At 30.0% G+C, this 25,906-nt stretch overlaps 2 protein-coding genes across 4 annotated transcripts; both read left to right on the forward strand.

The window, feature by feature from the left end:
* Window positions 1–416: 416 nt before the first annotated feature.
* Window positions 417–10,764, forward strand: Prestin (solute carrier family 26 member prestin). 2 transcript variants are annotated; one of them, XM_074129199.1, is made up of 4 exons: window positions 417–677; window positions 749–1,848; window positions 3,532–3,603; window positions 6,770–10,764. In XM_074129199.1, exons 1-4 carry the CDS (start codon window positions 671–673, stop codon window positions 7,121–7,123), a joined length of 1,533 nt encoding a protein of 510 aa, XP_073985300.1. In that variant the 5' UTR covers window positions 417–670; the 3' UTR covers window positions 7,124–10,764. The 2 variants fall into 2 exon arrangements, with proteins under 2 accessions (XP_073985300.1, XP_073985301.1); XM_074129200.1 differs by lacking the exon at window positions 3,532–3,603.
* A 3,140-nt stretch (window positions 10,765–13,904) lies between these two features.
* Window positions 13,905–25,676, forward strand: LOC141453997 (probable cytochrome P450 6a14). Of its 2 annotated transcripts, none has more exons than XM_074127717.1 (5): window positions 13,905–14,041; window positions 19,668–20,571; window positions 22,486–22,707; window positions 23,862–24,113; window positions 25,312–25,676. In XM_074127717.1, exons 2-5 carry the CDS (start codon window positions 19,674–19,676, stop codon window positions 25,482–25,484), a joined length of 1,545 nt encoding a protein of 514 aa, XP_073983818.1. In that variant the 5' UTR covers window positions 13,905–14,041; window positions 19,668–19,673; the 3' UTR covers window positions 25,485–25,676. The 2 variants fall into 2 exon arrangements, with proteins under 2 accessions (XP_073983818.1, XP_073983817.1); XM_074127716.1 differs by lacking the exon at window positions 13,905–14,041 and adding an exon at window positions 16,310–16,465.
* The last annotated feature ends 230 nt before the right edge of the window (window positions 25,677–25,906 follow it).

Genomic DNA, 25,906 nt, shown 5'->3' on the forward strand with positions numbered 1-25,906 from the left:
ACTGAAGATTTGAAACATAATAACAGCAACCTAAGATAAAGAAACAGGTCTTGCCTATGGAATTAATAAAAAAAAAGAAAGTAAAATGCAATCCTAGAAAATAAATAACTTCAATTCTTGGCTTGTTAAATTTGAACGGAAGGCTTTCATTTCTTCTTTGATAAATTTAGGGATAAAGCAGATTTTGTTTCTATAAAAAAGAATATGTAATTCGAACATTGTTTATTCATTTTAAACAGGATTCCAAAAAGCGACTAAGATTAGCATATTTTTGAATAGTGCGATTTGCCACAAGGTGGTTCTCTAATTAATTAATTTTCTCTTTCTTTTAATAGTCTTTGCTTAAAATTCTATTTTTAAAAAAAATAACTCACTCTTATGATTTATACTATCGATTATGACATTACAAAATCCTACCACTCATATCTTTAAAGTAGGTTATTTCAGGTTTGTTGCGCGGGTGTAGAATCACGGGTCGAAGTGGTCTTCGCTACACCTCCTGTAGTGATTAACGTGATATCAACTTGTGCAGTTGACTTGTTTATTTGAGAGAAAAGAAGTGGTGATCGCTGTTTTAACCCAATGTTAAATAGCTATAATTTCTTCTTGCGATTAGTTTGCTAATTAGTGACTTAACAGTTACTTGGGTGTAGAGTAATTAAAGTGAAGAATGGAAGGTAAATTTGTATATACATTTTAAGGATTTGTTAATGGTTTTATTTTTTTAAATATTAAATAAAATTTTCAGAAGCAGAGGAGCCAAAAAGACATTGTATGAATAACAAATGCACAAGTTGGGTAATAAATCAGATTAAAAAGAGATTACCTATAGTTGTGTGGTTTCCAAAATACCAATGGAAAGAGCATGTAGGAGCGGATTTAATTGCTGGTGTGACTCTGATGTTCGTAAATGTTCCCCAGGGTTTAGCCTTTTCTGTTTTGGCTAATGTTGATCTAATTTATGGCTTGTACACTAGTTGTCTCGCTTCTCTTCTGTATTGCTTTATGGGAACTGTACCAGTCAGTTCATTCGGCCCCGTTGCTGTTGGATCCATGCTCACAGGAGAAGTAGTAGCAACAGTGAATAATCCTAATTATACTACAAATGAAATAGCTGTCGCGGTTACGTTCCTAATCGGGGTTTGGTACTTAATCGGTTTTATAGTTAGATTGGGTGTATTATCTATGATATTCAGGAAACCATTTGTCAGCGGTTTCATTACTGCATGTGCTTGCCACATTTTATCAAAGTCTGTGAAATTAGTTTTTGGAATAAAAAGTGGAAATAAATACGGTATGTTTTCTTTTTTTTTAAACATTTATGCCCTTTATCAAAAGTTCGATCGAATTAATTATCCAACTGTGATAATTTCTATCGTTGTTATATTTATACTAATATTAAATATTTGTGTGGTGCGACCAGTTGTAGCTAAGTTTACAAAACTAGTACTTCCAATGGAGGCTATTATAATGTCAATATCTATTCTAGTGTCTTACTATTGCAGTTTTGAAGAAAAGGGAGTACCTGTTGTTGGTAAAGTTCCATCAGGCTTTCCATCAATTATAGTACCTGATATAAATTTAATACAAGAAGTGTGGGCCATGTCACTTGTAGTTGCTTTAGTTAATTATTCAACAACAATAGCAATGGTTTCGCTCTTCAATAATGAGGTAGATTCTGATCAAGAATTGTTTGCAATGGGAGTGGCAAATCTGGTCTGTAGCAATTTTCAGTGCATTGTTATAGGAAATTCAATGATGCGTACTGTCATTTCTGTGAGTCTTGGGGTAAAATCTTTGCTCGCTACAATTATATCATCTCTACTTCTCGTCTTCGTATTATTATTTGTAAGTTAAAAATTTTGTTTTTTTTGTAAATTTTCTTTTTATTGTTACGTAGCAGATAAGCTTTATGACATAAACGTTCATCACAAAATCAGATAAAAGTTTTGGTCTAGAACACTTGATATTTTTTATTAGTAGCCGCAACATCCTTTATATTTGCTATATTAACATTAAATTTTATATTTTTGTTGATGTGAAACGTTTATGTCTATATGAAGAAAAGTTTAAAGTACCTAATTATAAAACTATTTAAGTAAAGAATATAATTCTCAAATCTTGTATTTTCACTTGTGATTACAAAAGCAATTAGATTTTCTTTATCGTCCTCATTTCATCCTCGTTATGTTTGTGATTCTCTTGAAACATGAGTGTAGGGTTTTAATTTTTTTTTAATACTGTTGTAATTTGATACTAGTTCGTACAACTAAAGAATACTATCATTAAAGAGAACAACTTTAAATTACGCAATTTGCTTCCAACTCACTAAAACCAACACTATTTATACTTTCCCTTTTAAAAATTAGATTCTTTTAATAATTATTAATTTCCATCCCCACAAATGGCTCTCGCATTGGTTCGGTCCGAATACGTTTTATTTTCTATTTTCTAAATTTTTCGTTATTGCTCGTTCCATTCTTCAATTTTTCACTTTCACAGTTAGTCCATTTCTGTTAGTATCCTTATCTTCCCCGAAGTAACAGTTAATTCATTTTTTACGCAAGGCTTTTGAAATTTTAATCAGTTTTTTCTCCGTCCTTATGTTTTAGTAGATTGGTTTATTTTTCTATTCAGTGCTGTTAAATAACTTAAATTAAGCTTGATTGGAATTTCCTGGTTTTTCAACTATTTCTTGAAATTATTATGCTGGTATTTTACCTGTTGATATTGAAGTGCATCATTGATATCTTTTCCTTGCGCTTCTTTTTTATTAGCTACTTCTGGGCAAAACATTCTTACCATCTTTAACTACCTCATCAGCTTCTCGTTTCAAGTACTTCAAGTACTGCTCTTCACAGTCAACTCCGCCGATACTTCTTTTGTTTTTCCGACAGTTTCCTTATTTTTTCAGCAAATTCTTATCTCACTTGGATATATTTCTTTATTAATTTCCACTTCATCATATTTATCTTCATTTACTTTTTTCTCTTCATAATTATTATTTCCCTATTCAATTTTCAGGTTTTCTGCCTAGAAGTCATGCTTCTCTTTCTTTTCCAATGTTTTTTGTTTTTTTGTGACCATAGTTTCACGTTTTTTCTATTTCAATTTTAGTGCAGTCATTTTTGTACCTATTTAAAATTTCTTTTATTTCTTGCTCTATTCTTTCACTGTACACTTACTTACTCTACATTCGCGTAAACAAGCACACCAAGGCACATTCACTTCTCACCCAAGAGCTTATCTTCCTTCCCTTGGAGATAGCTTTGGCAAAGGAAGTAAGCCCTTCAAATCCAAGGTCCTCCATTATGTCAGAGAGCAGGAAGAACCGAAAACCCTACCCTGCAAAACCTTAATACCTCTCGAAACTTTAAAAAGATAAAAATCGGATGGATCTACGGAAAAGACCACTTTAGAGTTCTAAATGACGTATCTTGGTTATAGCGACATGGAACGTAAGAAATATTCTTGAACCTGGGACTATTAGTTATGTTATGTGAGACTAAGAGAAAATTTTTTCACTGTTAGCCTATGAGTGTCCACATACCAACGGCGAACAAAAAGATGAAGACAGAGATGCTTTCTTTGATGAACTTGAGGGTAATACAGGTTTTAATCCTCTTATCCTGCACATGAAATTCTTAGCCTAAGTGATTTTTTTGCAAAAATAAAGTATTAAAATAAATATAATATTAAAATAATGTCAAATAAAGCATTATTTATAGTTTCAAAGTTTTTTAGATATCAGAAATTATTATTAATTACCACACACTTTAGCATATTAATGGAAGTTTTAGGTTATTATATGTTTTTTTCTGCTGACTTTTTTTAGGCGAAGAAATTATAAAAATGTATAGATAATTTTTTTACTTTTGAATATTGAATATGACTTTTTAAAGATTAGTTCAAGGACGTTTTATTCAATTTACCATTCTCAAATTTCATAACATTGATTTCACTTTGTTCAAAGTGAAATTAAATTTGAATACTTTAAATATACCTCGCAGGTGTACCTAAAGAGCCAGGATAGAAGACATAAAAACCTTTGATGTTAACAATGTAAAAATATAATTGTGTACAAGCATAAGCCCTGAATATGAACTAGTCACTAGATCGAAAACAATCATTGTACCACTTTGACTAAAAGTAGTCAAATATATAGTTGTAACTTCGAAATTTTATAAAGATGAATTTTTGTTTCATTATAAATAGGCAAGTAATAATTTTTATTAGTAAAGCAACAGTAATTATGTATAAGTTGTAAAAATGTTGCAAGAAATTCTTCTGTGCTTTTGAATTCGAAGTATTTGTATTCGCTGTATTATGGTACATATTTCGAATTTTATGGATATTAGCTCATGATGATTGAATAAGCCTAAAATTTAGTCGTCGTAGTATTTTCGTTCCTTACACTGATGTCATCAGTTTATACTTTTTCTTTCCCTACTGCAGTAGGGTAATTTTCGGGTTGGTTACGCTTTTCTTTAAAAGACCATTTGAGAGTAACAAACGGTTTTCTGCCCTAAATATTATAAAAGACAGATGTGATGAAAATTCCACATAACTGGTAGTATATAGAATTTTTTGTTTTGTTTTGGCATTGACATTTTATCATACAGCCATAATATAATCAAATATTCACGCGTCATAGAGCTGATAGAGCCGAACTATTCTTCACACATTTACCAACGAATCCAACCTACCGCATTTATACCTACAAAAACATTTGCTCCCCACGAAACACATGCACGTCATGACACCAAAGACCTTTACGCAATTCATAGCAGCATTCATCCTATTGGGGTGAAGTACTCGATATTCCTCGCATCTCTGAATACCCAACCCAAAACATAAACCCAAGATGTATTCATACTATGAACAGAGACTACATACAAGCACTCCCGGACACTCCAGCCAACCTGAAAAACTTAAACCTGTCTCATTCACTAACCTTTCACTAAAATTAAACATTTTACACAATGGATAATGGATTGTTTTAGTTTTTCTTAAACATAGCTTCAAAGTTTTTCTTAAAACTTTTTATCCTAATTGCACTAGTGTTAAGTGTACAACATTATTTTGAGAAAATTTTCTAATAATATCCAACTAAAAGATTCTAGGTTACTACCTACTGAATGTGATTAGTTTTCCCTCTAAAATGAAATGTAATTATAATGTGCGGATTTGCGTAGTACATTATAAAAGTGGGAGATTAGATTAGATTAATATTAAACTAGGGCGGCCTCAAGGCCTACGCCACTGCGACCCCTTTGGATCTAAAGTAGGAGGTTAAATGTCCTGATGAATTCCTAGTTCGTAGAAAATCTTAAAAGTACCACCAAAAGTACTGGAAGTATTTTCACTTATCTGAGATTTTTCGAACTTTCTCTAAAATTCGTGTTTAATAGATCGAAAAAAATTTTTTTGAATAATTTTTCTAAGAAAATTCATTTTGAGGTGTGTTAAAATTAAAATATTCATTATAAATTAATACTTCTACAAATATTTTGATAAGTCAACTAGTTGAGAAATGCAATTAAAGAAATTCTCGTGATTGTTATTTTTTATAATCACTGGAGGTTCATTTATTGTTCATTCGAATAGTTTTAAATTATTTTAAGGGATTTTTCCTTTTGTTTTTGCTATAAAATTGATTAACAAAATATTTGGTTTAATTAATAAGGTGTTTCGCGTTCCATTAATAAATCCCGAGGTTTTGGATAACTTCCAGACTTAGTGCTGTTAAATTTAAATGATGATCTTTTTTTATTAAGTTATTTATTATTATTTTTAAATGTAATCAAAAATAACCAAGTTAAACTCATTAACTTTGAGTATTCTTATTAATTAATTGCATATCGTACACATTTTTTATAATTCGCATTATTATTATTCATTATTAATGGACTTCAGAATTGGCCAAATTTATAAATTTGTTACCGCACGATGGTGGTTTGTAGCTCTTTATAACGTATGTTTAAGGTGGATAATTTCATTCACTGTCAATTTGCTGCAAGTTGGTTTACTTCAGCCATCACTACCACAACATAACTTATTGCCAACATTAGTTTGTCTATTTAAATTATTTTGTACTGAGACAGACGTGTTGTATTTAACGTTTAATAGACATGTTTCTGTTACCATACTATAAGGAAAGTCAACAATAACTATGTAAGCAGAGATACAACTCACTTTTAGAATGAAAAAACATCTGTGGCATTTTTTTCATAAATTTGTCGCTTTTCTGTAGTTTTCGACGGAGTTAAAAAGTGAGTTAATAGTTTTAAATTATTATAGTCTTTATGAATATTTTTTTAAAACATTTTAGAAGAAAATTTAAAAAAATATATGGAAACGGGAAATTTATTCAAATTAAATTGATATCTGCAGCCGAATTGCTTACTGCAATTTAGCCTAATCTATGATATGAATTAATTATACTAGTTTTGTTAGTTTGATGATTTCCTGTGCGTTTTTACATATTTTTATTATTATTTACTAGTCATATCCTTGACAAATACTTCAGTTCTTTACCGTAGAATTAGGAAATTCGTAAGAAATGAGGTAAAAGCCGCCTCTAGACCTTTTTAATTTTGAAAGCCAAATCTCGTACATCGGAGTTGTATTAATGGAAAAGTCTTTCTCTTTTAATACTTCTAGTTTCCATAGAGAGAAAAAGTTTTCTTGAATACTCTATAGTAGACCTAGAAAATATTTATCCTGAAATAGACAATATTCTAAAATATTCTTATGTTGATTGTTACAGGCTGGACCATTGTTTCATTCGTTGCCAATTTGTGTATTAGGTTGCATAATATTAACTGCTGCCAGCCAATTATTAATACAAAGATTAAAAGAAATTAGATCAATATGGCGAAAATCTTTAGAAGATGGATTTATATGGGCTTCAGCATTCGCCGCTGGTTTGATTTTAGATTTAGACAAAGGCATGGTTGTTGGTGCATTATTTTCTATTAGGCAGATACTTATTGAAAAACAAACTGCGGAAGTGATGGAACAGCGTGCGTTAAAGGAACAAACAGCACTTGAACAAGGTTTATTAGAGCCTGAAAAGGCTAATCTTCTTGATGAAAGGAAACGAGACGATAAAAATGTCTAAATATATAAATTAATATTTATTTAATTTTTAAAGTCAGTATTACTATTATAAATGAAATTTACTTCCAACTAAGGATTTTAAGAACATTGCGTTATTTCTCTTAAACTTAGAAAAAGCAAATATTTTCTATTATATTAATTTTTTAATCATCTTTTCTTATGAAAGAAAGAGAAATTTGGCGAAGTTCACTCAATTATTCAATTTTAAGTTGTCAGTGAACTTAATTATCTTAAATAAATATTTGGGCAAAGGCTCTTCCAGAATATAGCAAAAGAGAATAAAATAGTATTTTTTATTACTTGGGTTCAGGTTTTGTGACTTTGCAAGGAAAATGAGAGTTGTAGTTAGGTTTTACTCTCGCTTTAAGTATTTTTTCTGTAATAAACATAATTTTTTTCTGTAGTAGAAAAAAATAGAAGTAAATCTATGGAAGGTTTTCTACTGAAAACCAAGAATCGTTTAATAAATTAAAATTATGAAGAGTTAACGTTTAATCAAATTCTGTCATGTTAACCTAATTTATCTAATTGTTAAATGGATTCTAAGAAGTAAAATAATTCGAAAATATTATCTAACGTTTTTAAATGGTTTATAAAATCGTTAAAAATCTGGCTAATGGAAGGTGTAATTTGAAATTTTATTGTTTTAGATTTATTTATTTCTTGAATGAAACATACTTATATACTTCAGGGAAATCTAGAATTAATAAAATTCTTTATTCAAAACACAGATTAAATAAAAAGTACTATTTTATTTTTAGATGTTAGAGGTATACTAACAACATAGCTGAATAAGAAAACATTTATTTTCAACGAATTAATTTTTTTTTTAGTTTTGATATTTGATATTGTTTCATTTCGATTATTTATTGCACGAAAATATTTCTGTTAATAGATTCAGTAAGATGTTTAAAACGCTAAGTAGATTGCAAATCCATTCTTTTTTTTTTATTTACCTGCATTGAAGATTGTTTGATATCTTTTTCAAATTTCCCTTAAATGCTAGAAGTAAATGACATTTCTATAGAAACTATTTGCTGTGACTACTTAAAAAACTGTTAAAAGAATATAAATTTATAAATTTAATGAATGCTCTCTTTGTAAAAATGAAAATTTAGCAACGAACAAATTTAAAACAAAAAAACAAAACAATTCTGTGTGTTTCAGTGAATGATCTTTAACCGCAACGAATACGAATTTATTTATTTTTTGATGACTAGCTAAAACTACAAATTTAAGCATTGGAATTATATGTACATATATTTAATTGTTTTATACAAATATATATATATATATATATGGTTATTAAAAGTACTTTACAGTTTTCGTAAACATCAATGAGTGATGTTTGGGAAAACCGTAAACTACCTTCCTTAATATGTTAATATGTCTAACGTTAAATATTTTTTCTTTGAAATAAGTACCATTCTAGTGAACGGCAATTAAATCATGACATTCCACCTTGGCAAGTAGTTGACCTTGATGGTTCTTTCAAGACATTTCCTTCTCAGGAACATGGTAAAAATAATGCTGTTTCATATTTTGTACATCTGTATATATAAGTGATTTGAGCAGTAATGTAATCTAATTCCTGTCATAAAACTGTTTTGAGGGAATCTTTATTTAAAGATGGAATATACTTCGTTGTGGGCCACTTCCATATAAAGCATAATACTGTTTTTATTACACTTGGAAGTTAACATTTATTTATTTTTTCAGAAGTTTATTGCTTAACTTGATTGTCATAGTAGAGTGCATTTGGTGGTTTAACTCAGAATATTTAATTAGCTACTTATGTTATATTGGTAGATTTTTAAAAACAGAGATATGATTCGATTAAGGTTATGCCAATGTTTGAGGTGGTGGATTAAAAAAAAGTTATTTCACTGATTTTTCACATTCAAGTTTTGATTTTTTTTTTGTTACGCGGGAAAAAAAAAATTAGACATGTGCATCATCAATGAACAAAAATTGGTATAAATTTAATGTTTTCATTTAATGTAATTATAATTGGAACTATACAATATACTCTTGGTGGTATGTGAAGTAGGCTACATGTTGCTGTTAGCGGCAGTAAGATATGCCTTATATACACTTGACTTTTATAATTTGGTAATTATTTGTGAAAAATGTAACTTATACACCAGTGCGAACAATTATTTCTATTTTTATATTCATTTCTATATTTTAAAAAAAATAAGAAATAAAAATTCTTCATAATTTTATTTTTGTATATGTAGCAGCTTTTTGTGATTTAACATTTTTAAAAACTCTTCAAAAAATTATTTGAGATATGTCTGGAAATGTTGGTTAAAAGAGAGGTTTTAAAGTAATTGTAAGTTTATTGCAATAAAGAAATATGTTAATCAATACATTGTATTTAACACCAGTAGCAACACAATATATAACAATGGACTATAGTTTAATTACATGTCAGGCGTATGATAAGATCTAATTATTAGTAAAGGTAGCAAAGTGTAATCTCATTTCCTTCGGAGGAGGGTTGAATTTCTTCTCTTTTGATGCGCTTGCAAATAAGAATGCTTTTTCTAATTGTCTGGACTAGAGTTCTTGAGGTTCCAGGAATTATTCTGTTGGGGGGAATTTATGAAATTTGAATAAGAAGATAAATTTAAAAATATCTTAATCAAATCCAAGGCTACACGGCTCTCAACCAATTTCTCTGCAGAAATTCATCACGATGATTGATTTTTCTCTTAACGACAGGTGCCTGTTTTGTATTTGAAAATTTAACATTAATGGAAGAATGTTTAAAGCCGATTTTTTCATTTCAAATATTGACTTTATTAACATTAATCAAGTCAGTATATTTTGCTTAATCAACGAGCATTCACCTTTCTACAGTTTCTGTAATACTTTTACATTAAATTCGGCATTATTAAATTCTTAATAGTTCAAAACAATAATAGAATAGAAAGTTATGGTTCAAATCCCAATTCAAAAAATAAAATTTTCAAATTCAATTTTAACTAGAAGTTATTGCCCAAAATAAAATTTAAATCGTCCACTTAAGAATTGGCTCAACTTGGAAATAATTTTATTAGTTTAGAATTAAAACTTAAACCAAAAAAATGAATATAAAGCGCCTGAAACATTATTTATTATTGCACTTGCATCGGTATATTAATACTTAATTTAATAAAAAACAGATTATATTTGCATGGTAGTACATCGAATTCAAAGCATATTGCTACTGAGTTTCTTTCTTCATTAGAAACAAATTGGGATACTAATTATCTATAAAGATTACAAAATAAAAGCTCTCTTAAGAATTGAACTAATTTTAATGTCATTCATTTTTTCGTTAAATTTGATTTGTATAATTGACTACTAAAAAGAAATAAAAACATTTACAGTCTTTCAATATAATGTCAATAAAATTGTAGTATTATTTAATTTTATGAAAAGCAATTTAATGGTGATAAATTTTGTGATAAATAATATTAATGAATTTATGAAAAATAAAAACTAATGTATCAAGAGAATGTACTTCAATATTTTATTTACAACTATAGATTAATTATTTAATTGCAGTTTGAACGCAAAATGAACTTTTTTTTTTATATTTCATACTGGAATTGTATATTTTTGGATATTAATAAAAATAATATAAAAAAGGAATTTTTAATGAAAAACGTTCCACAATAACCTCATGTCTTGTTTTTAATTTTCTTTCTTTTTAAAAGGGTAAGCACAGAAAGTTGTCCGGACTAATATACTGATTTTGTTGGTTAGTATAGTCGAAATAAATGTACCTTTCATCGTAAGTAATAATTCGTTCAATTAATGTTGAATCTTTCGGGTTTTTATAGAATGCAAGTGTGCATAAATGGTTTATACCAGTGGTTCCCAAACTTTTGTGACCCATGGACCCCTTTTTATAGTCAAAACTTGTCCATGGACCCCTTTTTATAGTCAAAACTTGTCCATGGACCCCTTTTTATAGTCAAAACTTGTCCATGGACCCCTTTTTATAGTCAAAACTTGTCCATGGACCCCTTTTTATAGTCAAAACTTGTCCATGGACCCCTTTTTATAGTCAAAACTTGTCCATGGACCCCTTTTTATAGTCAAAACTTGTCCATGGACCCCTTTTTATAGTCAAAACTTGTCCATGGACCCCAAGTGAAAAAGCTACACAAATGCATAGTGTAAAAATAACAAAAAAATTTAAAAAAAACATTTTGTTGAAGAAGTATTTATTGAAGTTATAACTTTTATTTAAAATAAAATTTAAAAAAATATAATAATAATAATAAAAAAGTGCCTTTATTCAAAATTTTACAGAATTACATATTTGTTTATTTAATTCGTAACAGACAAATACTCATGGTTGAAGAACCGTCTGAGGGTTGTCCCTACTTATTTTTACCCTTCTACATGATGAAAGCACAATGAATGAACTGTTAAATAAATACAACAAAACAAAGAAAAACAGAAACAATAAAAGAAAAAAACAAAATAAAAAATAATCTCACCACAGACAGAAGTAAAAAATAGAATACAGAAAACAAAATATTCTTAAATACAGTACACGACGTTATATAATAAATAATAATCAAAATTAAGGCCACTTAATATTTCATTTATTTACGGAATAGGGATACAGACACATTTAGGTGATACAGGTACACATTAATAATAGATAAAACAGTTTAATAATTGAATTCCTTCACCAGTTCGTATCTATATGCCCATGCCGCTTTACAATAGTTTACCAAGCTTTTCCAACATTTGCCATTTAAGTAGTCCATAAACTCCAGCTCATTTAAACAATCTTTCTTAAAGTATATGGACCTAAACTCTCTTAATATTGGGCATACCGCTATAAAGTGAAACACGTTTTCTTCTCTGTTTTGTAAATTACACAGAGAACATAACTTGATTTCCTTGTTGAATACGTATTTATTGAGGTATAGCGACTCTCCCCTAACTTTAATTATCCACCCAATAGAGCGAGCATCCAAGTTATTGCAATGTACTAAATTGGGTTGTGGGTCCAACGTTTTATAAAGTATGTGATGCTGACTTTTTATGGCTAAAAGCTCGTATTTATTAAGTAGGCCATTCTTAATATTTTCCATTACTGAATTGACACTTATGTTAAATTTGATGAACTCAGTGAACGAGATGTTATAGGTATCACAGAGTTTTACCCAATCTTTAAAAAAAATTAATAATTTGGATGAACGTAATGAGATGTAATGAGTGTATCCGGCTCAATGTTAGTGAATAGCAACCGCAAATCCCCCCCGAGTACTAATTTCTGGTCGGTTTCTTTTTTTGTGATGAAGTTCATAACGGCCCTGAATCTACCACGTTCTACCAAACAGCAAGACGGGAAAGCAGTCAACAACTTCTGTAGAATAACCCATAACGCAGGATATAAAATTGGGATCTGTTTTTTGTAACCAGAATTTGTGGTATCCTTGTTCAAACATTGGTTTAAGTTCCTCATTTGTGGATATTTCAATAAGCTGATCTGAGTTTGTCCACGCGTAAAAAGGGTTCAACACCCAATCAGGAATATCCGAATGAAGAATGTCTTCAAATCTTTGGTTCAGGACTGCATGAAGAGCCGTTAAGTGTTCGACAGTGAGCAAGCAAATCTTCATCTCTAATTTACAATTTCGAAAGATTTGGAAACTGAGAACGTTCTCCTCTTCCCAGTTTTGTATTTACAGAAAACGTTTTGCAACAAACGCAGATATAACGCTTTTAGTTTTGATTAAATTTAATTGGTCACCCTGTTAGTTTCTAATTTCCATAATAATAAAAATGGATCACAGTTTTATTATTTTATAATGAACCTTGCGCGGACCCCCTGACGTTGTTCAGGGACCTCCAAATCAATTTTAATTTTCCACGGACCCCCTGAATGATACCGGGGACCCCTGGGGGTCCGTAGGGACCACTTTGGGAACCACTGGTTTATACGGTCGCTTGCGTTGATGCTTCTTACCGAATAAGTTTTATTCTGAATCACGCAGGATACTCGTAGATGACTATTTGTGATTAAGTGGGAAAGCCTTTCCTGCAGAAAGGATGGATATTTGTAATTAATGTGCTATATTCTCTATTAGGTTATCTCAGTTTTGTCGTCTTTTTCTAGGTATTTTTAAAAAATGTAGTACATCACGTTGTAATTATCAAAATCTAAAAAAGTCTATTTACAAATTTCAAACAATAATCAACTTTTTTTTTTAATTAGTAAAATTCAGCTGCCTGAATTGAATTCTTTTGTTGTTTTCATATCCTTACTTAAAATCTATTCAGTTTCGTCAAACAACTCAAGGTGACGTACATGAACTGGTGAGGGAAGAAAGCAGTTGAACCTACTTCACTACACAGGACCTCGAAAGAAAGTATTCTGTAATAATAGTAGTGTCAATGACCGTAGCTGGTGATACCTCTGAAATAATAATTTTATGTGAAAAAAAAAAACAGAATCGAAAATTTGATGTCTAGTGAAGGAAACTTGGTATCCTTAAGAACTGGAAAAACCTGAAGCTGGTGGAGTAGCAGAATCAGTAAAACAGCCTCAAACGGTACCAACTAGTCCGATTACTATCTCTTCAAATAGTTTGTTCATGAATTAAGATGCTTTAAAAGGTATTGATGCAGTCAGAAAGTCCTTGAATATTCCAGTGTAAATTATTTATAGTAGAGGAGAGGGGGGCACCTAAGAACAGTTTTAATTTCCCGCCAAATATTTAAAACATTTATGATTGGTAATTTTCTCCATATGTTGTGGTAGACCTGTTGTATAATTGACAGAGGTTCCCTTCGTTTTCATTGTATGTAAAGTCAGAATTGAGGCATGTTATATTTTGTAAAGTGGAAGTAAAATTTTTGCTACACTTTGGAAGTGTATTGTGAAGATTGTAGTGGACAAGGTGTAAGTATTGTTAGTCCGTATTAATATTTGGAATTCGTATTTTTAAACCTATTACTTACAAAAGTCTATTTGCTTGCAAAAAGTGTTGGATATTATATTTTCTTTTATGGAAGGAGAGGGGGCACATTTCAACATCACAGTTAAAATGTGCCCTACTGACCTGCAAGTTTGTGACTTTTTTTTGTTTAATCGCAGAGAAGGGGAAAGTGGTCCGAACCTACATTAAGAAGCGCAACAACCGAATATTTTGTTCAAACTTCCTAAACCCATCACTTCGGGTACAACATCCCGAACTGAATCATTCTTGAATTTTGAACTAGATTTCAGTGGTTTAAAAAGTAATGTAGCAGTGAAAAAAATAACTGATAGAAGGTAGATTCAGTGTATAGAAATATCATTTCTTTCTATTTTATATTGTGTTCAAAGCTACCCCACCAGTGGGGCAGATATTAACATTTAACACAACATTTTTAAATTCAAAAAATATAGATATGTATGTAAAGTAATAACTGTTTATTGATATAGAACTGTTCAGAATACTTAAAAGTGGTAGAAAATAAAATAAAAAGGTTCAATAATTCGATTCTGTGCACTCTGTAACGGAAAATGTAAATTCTGTTCAAATGTGCCCCTCTCCACTACTCTTTTGGCATGGTGAAGTGGGTTTGCTCCTCGACAAGAGTGTTTATTTTTAAATACATAAATATAATAAGTTAGTATAATAGTAGTAGTCCTCAAACCTAAGTTTTTTGTTGGACATTTTGGAGATGATTGGTCTATCCATATATACATGCGTTCCGATGAAAAAAAAAAAAAAAAATTAAGTGTTGGTTTAATAATAAGGGAAGGGATTAGCTTAGTGGTTAGCGTATTCTGGATTCCAATGCGGTGATCCCGGGTTGAATCCAGCTGCTGGCCCTTAGATTTTCTCTTTCTCTTTATGAGCTAAATACTTAAAGCTCACCATCACCGGATGGATTGTGTTCTTCACAACGAGAGAACACTGTCCAGAGGCTGATAGTGCAATGAAAAAAGCTCCGGGCGCTGATGACCTCAGATGTTGACGCGCCTTAAAAAAAATAATAATTTAATGTAGAGGGCATACTTTTCCAGTACAGCAGGATTTCTTTATTCGAAGCATAAAAAATAGGTTTAGTTCTAAACCCGAATTGCTTGCTTCATACAATCCTACTCTTTTCAAATTCGATTAACTGATGCAACTCTCATTATGCAGTTCTTAGCATAAAGGAAGTTAGGCGCCAGTGTAGCCGAGAGTTTAGAGGTGAGACCTGTAAAGCCAATATGTATAGTGGTACTAGGTTCGATTCCCTGTCTTAGGCCTTGGATTTTTATTTAATGGTAATAAAAGAAATTTACAGTAAAGAATGTTTGTGGCTAATCGCCTCCGTCCATGACACCTATAAGTAGTTGGACGTAAAGCCCGCCTGAAAAAATAGGTAATTACTTTACTAACCTAAATGCTCCATTTGCTCTCAAAATTGTTAACAACTAATTATTTTATTGAATAAAAACTACTTAATTAATTTATTTTCCAATATCACCAAATTTTTTCCTCTGCTGAAATTATTTTGATCACCGATTTTGAACAGTGAAAGTTTCAAACTTGCAACTTTACGTCCAATTTTTGTGGTTTGTGGTACGTAATTCATAAATTTTAATAGAGTTTCCAATGTCTACATTTTTGAGTTGATGTTTGCGTACACAACTTACGGACCAATTTCTACAAACCATTCTTACAGTCTCAGAAGACTTTAAAAGATATATACTCGTATTTAGAGAAAAATCAGAAAAAGTAAAAAAAAATGTAAAGAATTTCTCTTGTTATTGCCTCAAAAAATAAATAAAAATAATAAATGGTTTAATAAACACAGGGATTGGAAAATCCTCATCTCAAAAATGTGTTTCAACCGCTGAAAAGTCAAAATTTGCTCGACTGAAACTCTTCCTGTTACAAGTAAAAAATGAAAAGACATATTTATATTTCAATGTACCATTTCTCTTTCATTCATCATTTTACATTGTTTCTTTTTTTTATCATTATTATTACTTAAAAAATATTATAATATAATCAATTCTTAAATCAATTGCATAAATTAATTACTCATTAGTTTAATTGAGGGAACAAGTTTTGCATAATCATTATTAACTTGCAATTTCAATACCGCTATTGAAATAATTTTTGATTATGTGAAGATAACGACTTTTTTAATAAAATTTGCTGTTTACTATCCCAGATACATTTTATAAGATAAGTAATTTGTGTTGAGTCATGTAGTAGAGGTAAATAAAAGAGAAATATTTAAGAGACTATCTATTCAATGAGATGCTGAGTAGTGTGTGAGTCGGATACATGCTATTTTTCCCGCAATTTTGACAACTACCAACAAAAACTTCAAAATATTAGTAAGTGAATGCATGCTTATATTCTCTTTTGGAGGGTAGCAGAAAGTATTAAAGTGTATTATTTATTTACTATATTATTAATTTATCATTTTCACCAGATGAAGAAGCATTTAGATTTCTAAGATTAAAAAAAAAAAATGTTTTTACTTGCACTTCTTCATCAACAATATGAAGTAATAAGTTTGGGCGGATTTTCGATTTTGGGGGTCGGAAAGTTTTCTTAAAATAGGAAGGTTCAAAAAGTTAAAATTTAACATTTAATTTATTATTTGTCACGTTCAACTCCGACGTAAGCTTGAGGTCAAAACGATCAACTAAAGTAATCCTTTAATGAATAGATTTTTTAGTTTGTTTGGAGGAGGTATTTTTAAAAAAAACGGATGCATCGGTTTTCTCCAAGTTTTACATATAAATGTCTATTATTTATTAAATGAAAGAACATTATTTTTAAAGTTCTTAAGAAGATTTTTTTTCACTTTCTTTATTTGTTTTTTCTCAGAATTCTTTATTATTCCGTTCTTGATTTTTCCACCCACACTTTTTAAAAATTCATTTCTGAGTTAGCACTTGTTTATTAATCCACAGACTGACTACTATAAACCAGGCGCCACGGTAGCTGAGCGGTTAGAGGCGAAACCTGCAAAGCTAATGTGTATTGTGGTACTGGGTTCGATTCCCGGACTTAGGCCTTGGATTTTATTTAATGGTTAATAAATGAAATTTACAGTAAAGTATGTTTGCTAGTCGCCTCCGTCCACTACACCTAATTGGTAGTTAGACGTAAAGCCCGCCTGAAAAAATAGGCAATTACTTTACTTTTTACTTCTATAAACCGGGCGAGGAATTTGACATCTAATTAACTTATTAACTAATATATGTATTGCCCGATATTGACATAAAGTTGCAAAACTTAATGCATCCTATTTTCTCTTAATCGCTGTTGAAGTGGATTCTGTATCATACATATTCTTCCGCACAAAATATTAGAGACTGTTTGATCCTAATATCATTTTATCCTTGTTAATATGGAATTCGCAAAAATTGATATCGTTGCAAAACTTACTAAATTCTACTCCTCTGACACTCCAAAAATAACTATATCCATTGGACCAATAAGGTGGTCAAAAACTACATCTGAAGATCACGGAATATAAATTCATTTTATGTTTCCATTCTCTTGTTCAATTTTTGGATACTTTTGTTTTTACTGCAATAAGAAGATATTGGGTTCAAGAGATCTCCGAATTTAATTTTTCCTTCTTAAAGGTTTTATATGGTTGCCTGAGGCCGTAAAAGTGTTCTTTAGGCATCAACTAACATTTGATATTTAAAATCGGTGCCACCAGAAATGTTTTTGAAAGAAATCAATTGTCCGTAAGGAAGGAAGATCTAATGTACTGAATGGGTTTTCATTTTTTAAAGTTTATTTGAAAGCAGCCTCAACGATTTTTTTTTCTTATCTACTTCATGCTTTTTCTGCACACAAACGTAAATCTTTAAATTTTTAAAAATAATTTCCCCAGGGAAATGGTTCTTTCGGGGAGTTCAGGGGTGAAAAGGGGCAATTTTCCTTCTACAGAGTTATTCAATATGAGTAATATGCGATGTTAAATACGGACTCAAAATAACCTTTTTTTAAAAATTGTTTTTGTTTTAATTAAACTCGAACAAGTTTTTAATTAATGTGCTGACTCAGCTGATTGTGACAAAGCAACTGTCACTGACAACACAGACAACTCTTTTGTTTATTCTTCACCTTTTTTATTTATTCATGATGTAAATCAATAAAATAAAGTAAAGTAATTACTATTTATTCAGGTGGGCTTTACGTCTGTCTGGGACGAAGGCAGCTAGCAAACATACTTTCTCCTGTTAAACATTAAATAAATTCCAAGACCTAGACCTGGGAATCGAACCCACTAATCAACAATACATCTTAGCATTGCGGGCTTCGCCTCTTAACGCTCGGCTACGTGGCCTAAATTCATAAAGTTACACTAAATATTCTTTCTAAAAAATTTGGTATTTTATTTCTATTTGTTTTTGTAAATTTTAAATATTAGAAAAATAAATAAAATAAATGCCTGCCTATCTTATCTTATCACTCGTTTACTACGACGTTCATTGATGGTCCATGATACTCCTCCGTTAAGAATTACTTTACATCCTCTTGCTTCAGAGATAAGAGTTAAATATTGCGGTAACTTTTCGACGTTCTCAGATTCTTTTGTTTGTAGCCGTGGGTTTTTTTGTATGTCCTCCGCATCCATGGATGATGTTGTACACTATCTCGCTATCAAGTATCTTGCTTGAACAATCTGGCAACTTTTAACCTTAGTTCTTCTTTTAGTTCTAGCTGTTTTTAACGTTCTTTAATTTTCAGTATTTTTTTTTTTAATGAATGCTTAAACTCACGCATGTATATTCTGTCAATTTCTTGTAAATATAGTTATTTATACATCGTACTCACCGTGAGTACTAACTTAGTCATCGGCAGATAGAAAAGCAGATAGAATGTTACAGAGGTGCTGCTCAAGTCTAGTGCCTATTTTATTATACTTACGTAACCAATTTCTTAGGCCTGTATTTTTAAATAAAATTTATAGTCTCTAGATTTACAAGCTCGTTAGAAAGGGTTAGAGAAGCACCCTTACCTCGAAATTACCTTGAAAAGATTTATTTTTTGAAATTATTAAAATAAAAACTCAAGATCTAGATACTTGTATTATGTAAACTATACACGAAGTTAGGAGAAAATTAGAGCAGCCAATTTGAAAAAATAAAATAAATAAAAATGGTTAAAAAAATATCTTCTATATCTACCGTGAATTAATTTACCATCAGCCACAAGAAAATATACTAATCGATATCAAGAAACTAATCGAAATATTTATTCACATGAGAAATCTACTGTAGCGTTTTGTCTGAGTTAGTATAACCTAAGCCTATGTTTCTAAATTGATGCTTTAGAAAATTACAAAAATATTTTGTAAATATTTAGTTACTGCATGTGACTGAGACTGATGTTAAATGATTTAATACGATATCTGACATTTAATCATTTATTATTATTATTATTGATTGGTTATTTAAAAAAAATAAATCTTTATGGTAAAATCACACAGAGAAAACAAAAATCCCATTTCCCCACAGTAAAAAGATAATAAAAGATTTGGGCATTTCATTAAATTTTTTTTTTCAGATAATCATGTGGTTGGAAGTAGTATTATTATTCGGAGTACTCTGGTTAATTTATAAACAATGGATAACTGCCTACAGCTACTGGCAAGAAAGAGGTTTCCCATATGTAAAAGGAAAATTTCCGTTTGGTAGTTACCCAAATAATATATTTTTCACAGATTATTTCGGTAAAGTTCATCAACAGCTTTATAAAGAACTTGACCCGCATCCAATTGGAGGATTTTATTTAGGAAGAAAACCTGAATTGTTAGCGAGAGATCCTGAAATTATTAAAAAAATTTTAGTTAAAGATTTTGCCAACTTTAAGGCTAGAAATGATATTCCTACGCGGGGTATACTCTCTAAACATTTGTTCAATATTGATGGAGACTTATGGAGAGCATTACGGATAAAATTAACGCCAACATTTACTTCAGGAAAATTGAAAGCCATGTTTTTTTTATTTCAAGAATGTTCTAATAAACTTGGTGAACATTTCAAGCAGATAGCCGACAATGATGGTGAAATTGAAGTGAAAGACTGGATGGCAAGATTTACAACAGATATTATATGTTCCTGTGCGTTTGGACTAGAAGTGAATTCTATTGATAGACCAGATAATGAACTGAGAGTAATTGGACAAAATATATTTCTACCATATGTACCAATTCGTTTCGTTATAACCAGATTTTTGTTATCGATAATTCCATTTTCGTCTCACCTAATAAGAATTCGTTCTTTTTCAAAAACCATTGAAAATGGTTTGTTATCAATAATTAAAGAAACAGTAAATTATAGAGAACAAAATAATATAAGCAGGAATGATTTCTTAGATCTATTAATTGATATAAAAAATAAGGACACTCTAAATGAACACAGAAATGTAAAAGGAAATGAACTGTCAGAGCAGACAGCGAATGATTTAAGTAAGTTCACTTTTGTAGTTTATTATGAAATTAGTAGTTAATATGTTAAGTAGATATTCAGCAAATTGCATTTCTCCATTTTTTTTATTTATTTTTTATCGATCTTAAATATGAACAACCTCATTAACCACACAAAAATTAACATAGTTATTTCTTGATTGATTGTATGATATTTCAACCATCTTATTAAGAATACAAAATATTCCCACAATTAATATTTTTAATCCCATAGTGCATTCTTAATTAAAAGAAAACTTGGTGTCAAGGACTCATTTTAATGCAATTTTTATACTTATTGATTCAATTTTCTTAGAGTTCTAATTTACCATGAACAGGAGATTTAGCCTTTAAAGCTCCCAGAGAACTTACTCCCCGATTACATTATATTTCAAGAAGAAAAATCTTGAAGTCATTTACAAGCAACTCGCACAGTTAATTTATAGAAAATAATAGAACGAACTTTCGATTATTTAATTTTTATTGCATCAGATTCCGTAACGGTACTAAATTTAAAATTACTGAGGTATTAGTTTTTAGATTATTAAAGTGGCGCATTCGTATGCCGTTCTTCATTATTTTGTTTTCGAATTTAGGCGTCCTTAAAATATATGGTTTAACATACATGTTAATAAAATGAAAATTTCGAACAATTGTTGCGATCTCTGCTTTTCCACTTATAACAGAGAAATTAAAAATGAGTTCTATTTAGGATTCTACAAGTTTATTGAGTTCGAGTACGCGCTTAGTTAGTCCCTCAGTAAGTCAACTTTCTCGAAACTAAATAAGAGAGCCGTTGTAAATAAATATGATAAATTAGTTTATTGGAAAGCAAAGGAACGAGATAAAAGCAAAATAAATGATGGATAGAAATCGGAAGCCAGCCTGAAATATAATAAACATTCGCGTTACGTCGGATAAAATCAGCAATAAATAAATTACATCTAATAATCTATAAAACTTTTCTGAAGCTTTCGATGCGTACTTTAGAAATTTGAAACTTTCACTGCAAGTTTTTCGTTTTCTAATTTCATCTTTACTCATTTTATTCCTAGATTATTCTTGCAGAAGAGTACTTCATCAGTGTCCTTGATGTCTCTGTGGGTATTCTGGTACAACAACAAGATCTAAACTCTCCAAAAGCTCCCACAAATACGGTCTGCCTTGAGGGACTATTTGGCTAAGATCAAGGCAATCTCTGTCTCATTACCACACAAATTTACTACCTCTTACTGAGGTCCACAATCTATTCACAACCTCTGCAATAAAGAGCTAAAAATGGTTCTTTTTAGACGTAATGGAGTTGACTTCAATTACTTTCTTTTCAATCGGCAATAGAAACCCCTATAGCTCAAGCTTTAAAATTGGTGGCATGCAGTTCCTCGCCACTTGGAATGACTCTCCAACTTTATTGGTAGGCATTTGCTTCCTTAATTCATTTTGCCCAAGGGATTTTTGGCCTACATTTAAATTCACTTATCTTTTTTTATTCAAGACGTTTTGATAGTGCTTTTCTGAAATCCAACATAAATATTTATCAATTTAAAATTTTAAGCTAAATTATTTAAATATCCATCTGCATAAAAAACATTTTTACGTTTATTTAATGTTTATTTACTTTTTGAATTTAAGTCGCGTCAACGAGTGGCCTTTTTTTCTATGCACTATCCTCTCTCGTTATAGACAATACTGGCTGGTAATGAACGTGGGTTGCAAGATGCACCTATATAAAGAAAATGTAAGTACTGGTATTTGAATTCGAACCAAGGATCTTCACTTTTAGAAATCTAGTTTGCTAATCACTCAGCTAATTCCTTCCCAACACATTTTTATTGCTTATAATTCCGATTTCTATTTTCCTTTGGATTTCCAAAATATAATTTTTAAAATGTAAATACGTTTATGTGATTATTTCAGAATTAGATTTGGGACTAATGACTGCTCAATGCTTTGTTTTCTTCGCGGCTGGTTTTGAAACATCATCCTCAGTATTATCATACTGTCTTTATGAATTGACAGTAAATGAAGATATTCAAGATAAAGTAAGATCAGAAGTAGATGAAGTATTGAAAAGACATAATAATGTACTTTCATATCAAGCATATCAAGAAATGACTTATTTGGAGCAGGTATTATACGGTAAGTTTTTCAGTTATGTGTTTTTATTTTAAAGAAAAAATTATGATTAAAAGAACAGAGGTTGGATTAATTTATTTAAAAGGAGGCCTAATAACTTGCTGCAAAGAAAAAATGATTTAACAGTTAGTTTAATCACTTTAGTTGTCGACTTGTTTCCTTCAATGCATTTTTTTCATCTCCATTTTGACGATATACTATTATAGTTTTCTCCAAAGATCATTTCTAGTTAGAAAACTGTATCCAATAAATCTTGTACATTTATTAATCTTATTCAAATTATATTACGTCCAGATTTTTATAACTGAGTCTAGAAAATAGGAATATCTCATTTGCAAATTAGTTCCCATTTTGTCTTCTTGATTGGTCTATCGTATCACAACCAATTAATGTAGTGGAATTGAACCAGTGGATATTATTTTTCATATAAGCTAAAGCGGACATTAGCTCCACCTTCTTTTATAATCATTAAATGTATTTTTTTTTTTTTTTTCAAAAGAATTGATTGAAATCGAGTTAAATATTTAAAATTCAAATTCTTCCAAAATGCTTGTTTTGTAACTTCACCTCGTACTAAATTCTATTCTGATAATATTTCATGTTTAATAGTTCCTTTAAGAATACTTAAAACGCTTTGGAGTTATGAACTAAATAAATTGAGTAAGAACTCAATCGAGTAAAATTTAATAAGAAAACAGGCGGAGAATGCGGTGGGAAGTAGAGGTGAATTAGCAGAAGTAAAGATTGATATGGAACTAAATACAAGCAAAGATACTAAATAAATTTAGGGCTCACATTTAAAGCAATTCGAGGTGTTAAATGGTATAATTTTATATATATATCACGTCCATATATTTTGTGTGATTGTGTGATTGCGTAGTATGGTATAAAGATTGTAAGGTTGCATGAATATTTAAAAGTTCTAATTTCTTTGAAAATGGAAAAGTCAATTAAAAAACAATTTTGTAACTAAAGAACCTCATAACATGTATCTGTATGAAAAATCAAGTTACAAAATCAGCAGAAATGCTACAATAAATGAAGAAAAGTTACTATTTGTTTATTGGCATAAACTATATCTATGTTACAGGAAAACAAGCAAATCACACGCTAAAGTAATCTTTATGCTAAGTATTAATAAAGTATCTTTTTTTCAGAAACAATGCGTAAATATCCTACATTACCATTTTTAACTAGAGTATGTACAAAACGATATAAAATACCGGATACTAACCAGGTTATTGAAAAAGGTGTTAGAGTCTTTATACCGCTGTATGCTATACACCATGATCCGAAATATTTTCCTGAACCGGAAAAGTTTTTACCAGAAAGATTTTCACCTGAAAATAAATCATCTATTCCACCATTTGTGTATCTGCCTTTTGGAGAAGGACCTAGAATTTGTATAGGTAAGAATGTTATAAGTGATTTGCTTTTTTCTATATTGTTTATTGTGAGTTGCTAAAGTGATTACTGCTATAATTCATTAAGAAAGAATTTAAAACTGGAATCCCTACGAAATAAAATTCTAGCAGTATTGTAAATGTTTAAGAAAAATTCAGAGAAAGATTAATATTCGTCCTTATTATGCTTTTTCTTAACGCCTTTTTATCTTTCATGGAGTACATGATTGAATGAAGCCCTGAACTTTTAAAAAAACTAGTACCCTTATTTCCGGCTGCTTTTCGAATTTGTAAAATAATTTAAGCTGAATAACGCTATTTTTACTTGGAAAAAATTGAAATATAACAAAAATTGTGTCTTTTAAAAAATATTTTATTTCCTTCAACTGCTTTCTAAAGTAACTCTATTTATTTATTTCGAATTTTCATGATTGGATACAACTTTTGATTATATGTATTTCCATTTATTTATTACTTGAAAAATAAGGAAGTATTTATGCTTAAAGGAGCGTTTGACAAACATTTTCTATTAGTTTCCTCCTCAACTCTCTCTCTTCCGAGACACCAAACCTTTTTCTTTCTCACTCATTCTAACCTAAGAGTATGTTTCATGTTACCCAGACATCTTCCTCTAATTTTTTTTCCCACCAGATAACCAATGAATGGCCTTCGATATATTCTTTCCTGCTCCATTCTTTCCAGATGTGCCAATCTTCTAAACTTTCACTCATCACTATTAACCAGTTAAGTAATATCTTCTTTCGAATCTTTCTTTTCCAACAATGAAAAGTCCGCGTTCCTCTTGCATTACAGTTCAGGATTCATTGCCCCCTGTCCAAGAGCGCTAAAATAAACTTGGTTTATTAACTTAGATATGTATTTGATTGAAACTTAGAGCTTTCTGTAAGGGCCTGTTCTTATTTTCTGAACATATCCGAGCTTTTATCTTCAACTTAATTAGTGCTAAATCAGTAGTTACCTGCATAATCCATTGAACTTAACTCATAATTTAAAACTACATTCATAATGTAAAACTATATTCATAATTTATATGAAATTTTTGTTTTACACCAAACGCCCAGTTATCATAACTTCGTAACTTTAAACTAATCTGTTAGCTTAAAATACAGTTCCCAAACGAAATATCAATATTTCTTTGTAGATGTAAAATCTTATTTAACTCTTTCATATTTGTTCTTTCCAGGGATGCGATTTGGTATGTTACAAACAAAAACTGGCATTGCATCAATTATATCAAAATATAAATTACTAAAAACTGCAAATACACCAGATCAATTGTCATTTTTAGCTACAGGTTTGATAACAGGAATAAAAGATAATTTAACCATTAAAATAGTTCATAGGAGCAAATGTTAAATCTTTAAAATAGTGCATTAAAATAAATCCTATACTATATCTTTTCTTTTTTCCACGATAAGCTTTGAGAAATTTAAGTTTTAAACTGATTAAATATAAGTTTAAATTCATTATACTGTTCTAAAGAATTAGTCATTTTGTACAGTTCATTATATTGTTCATAAAAATAGACATTTTTTAGTTTTTATTATTTTTTATTTATTTATTGCTTTTAAGTTTACAAACTTTTTGCAATGGAGTTGGCTATACATAGTGTAAATAAAAAATTACATTGGTTACAAAGTAAATAATCCAAATAAAGTAAAAATATAAATTATATCAAAATAAAATAAATACTCCCTACTTGTAGACTTGTAAAACCAAAAATTTGACTGTACAAAGCACACAATTTAACCATTACTCTATTAGCTCATTTCAACTCT

Source organism: Rhodnius prolixus, unplaced genomic scaffold (genome assembly GCF_049639745.1).
Source record: "Rhodnius prolixus isolate KJV_2025 unplaced genomic scaffold, Rpr scaffold_9, whole genome shotgun sequence".
Classification (NCBI taxonomy): Eukaryota; Metazoa; Arthropoda; class Insecta; order Hemiptera; family Reduviidae; genus Rhodnius; species Rhodnius prolixus.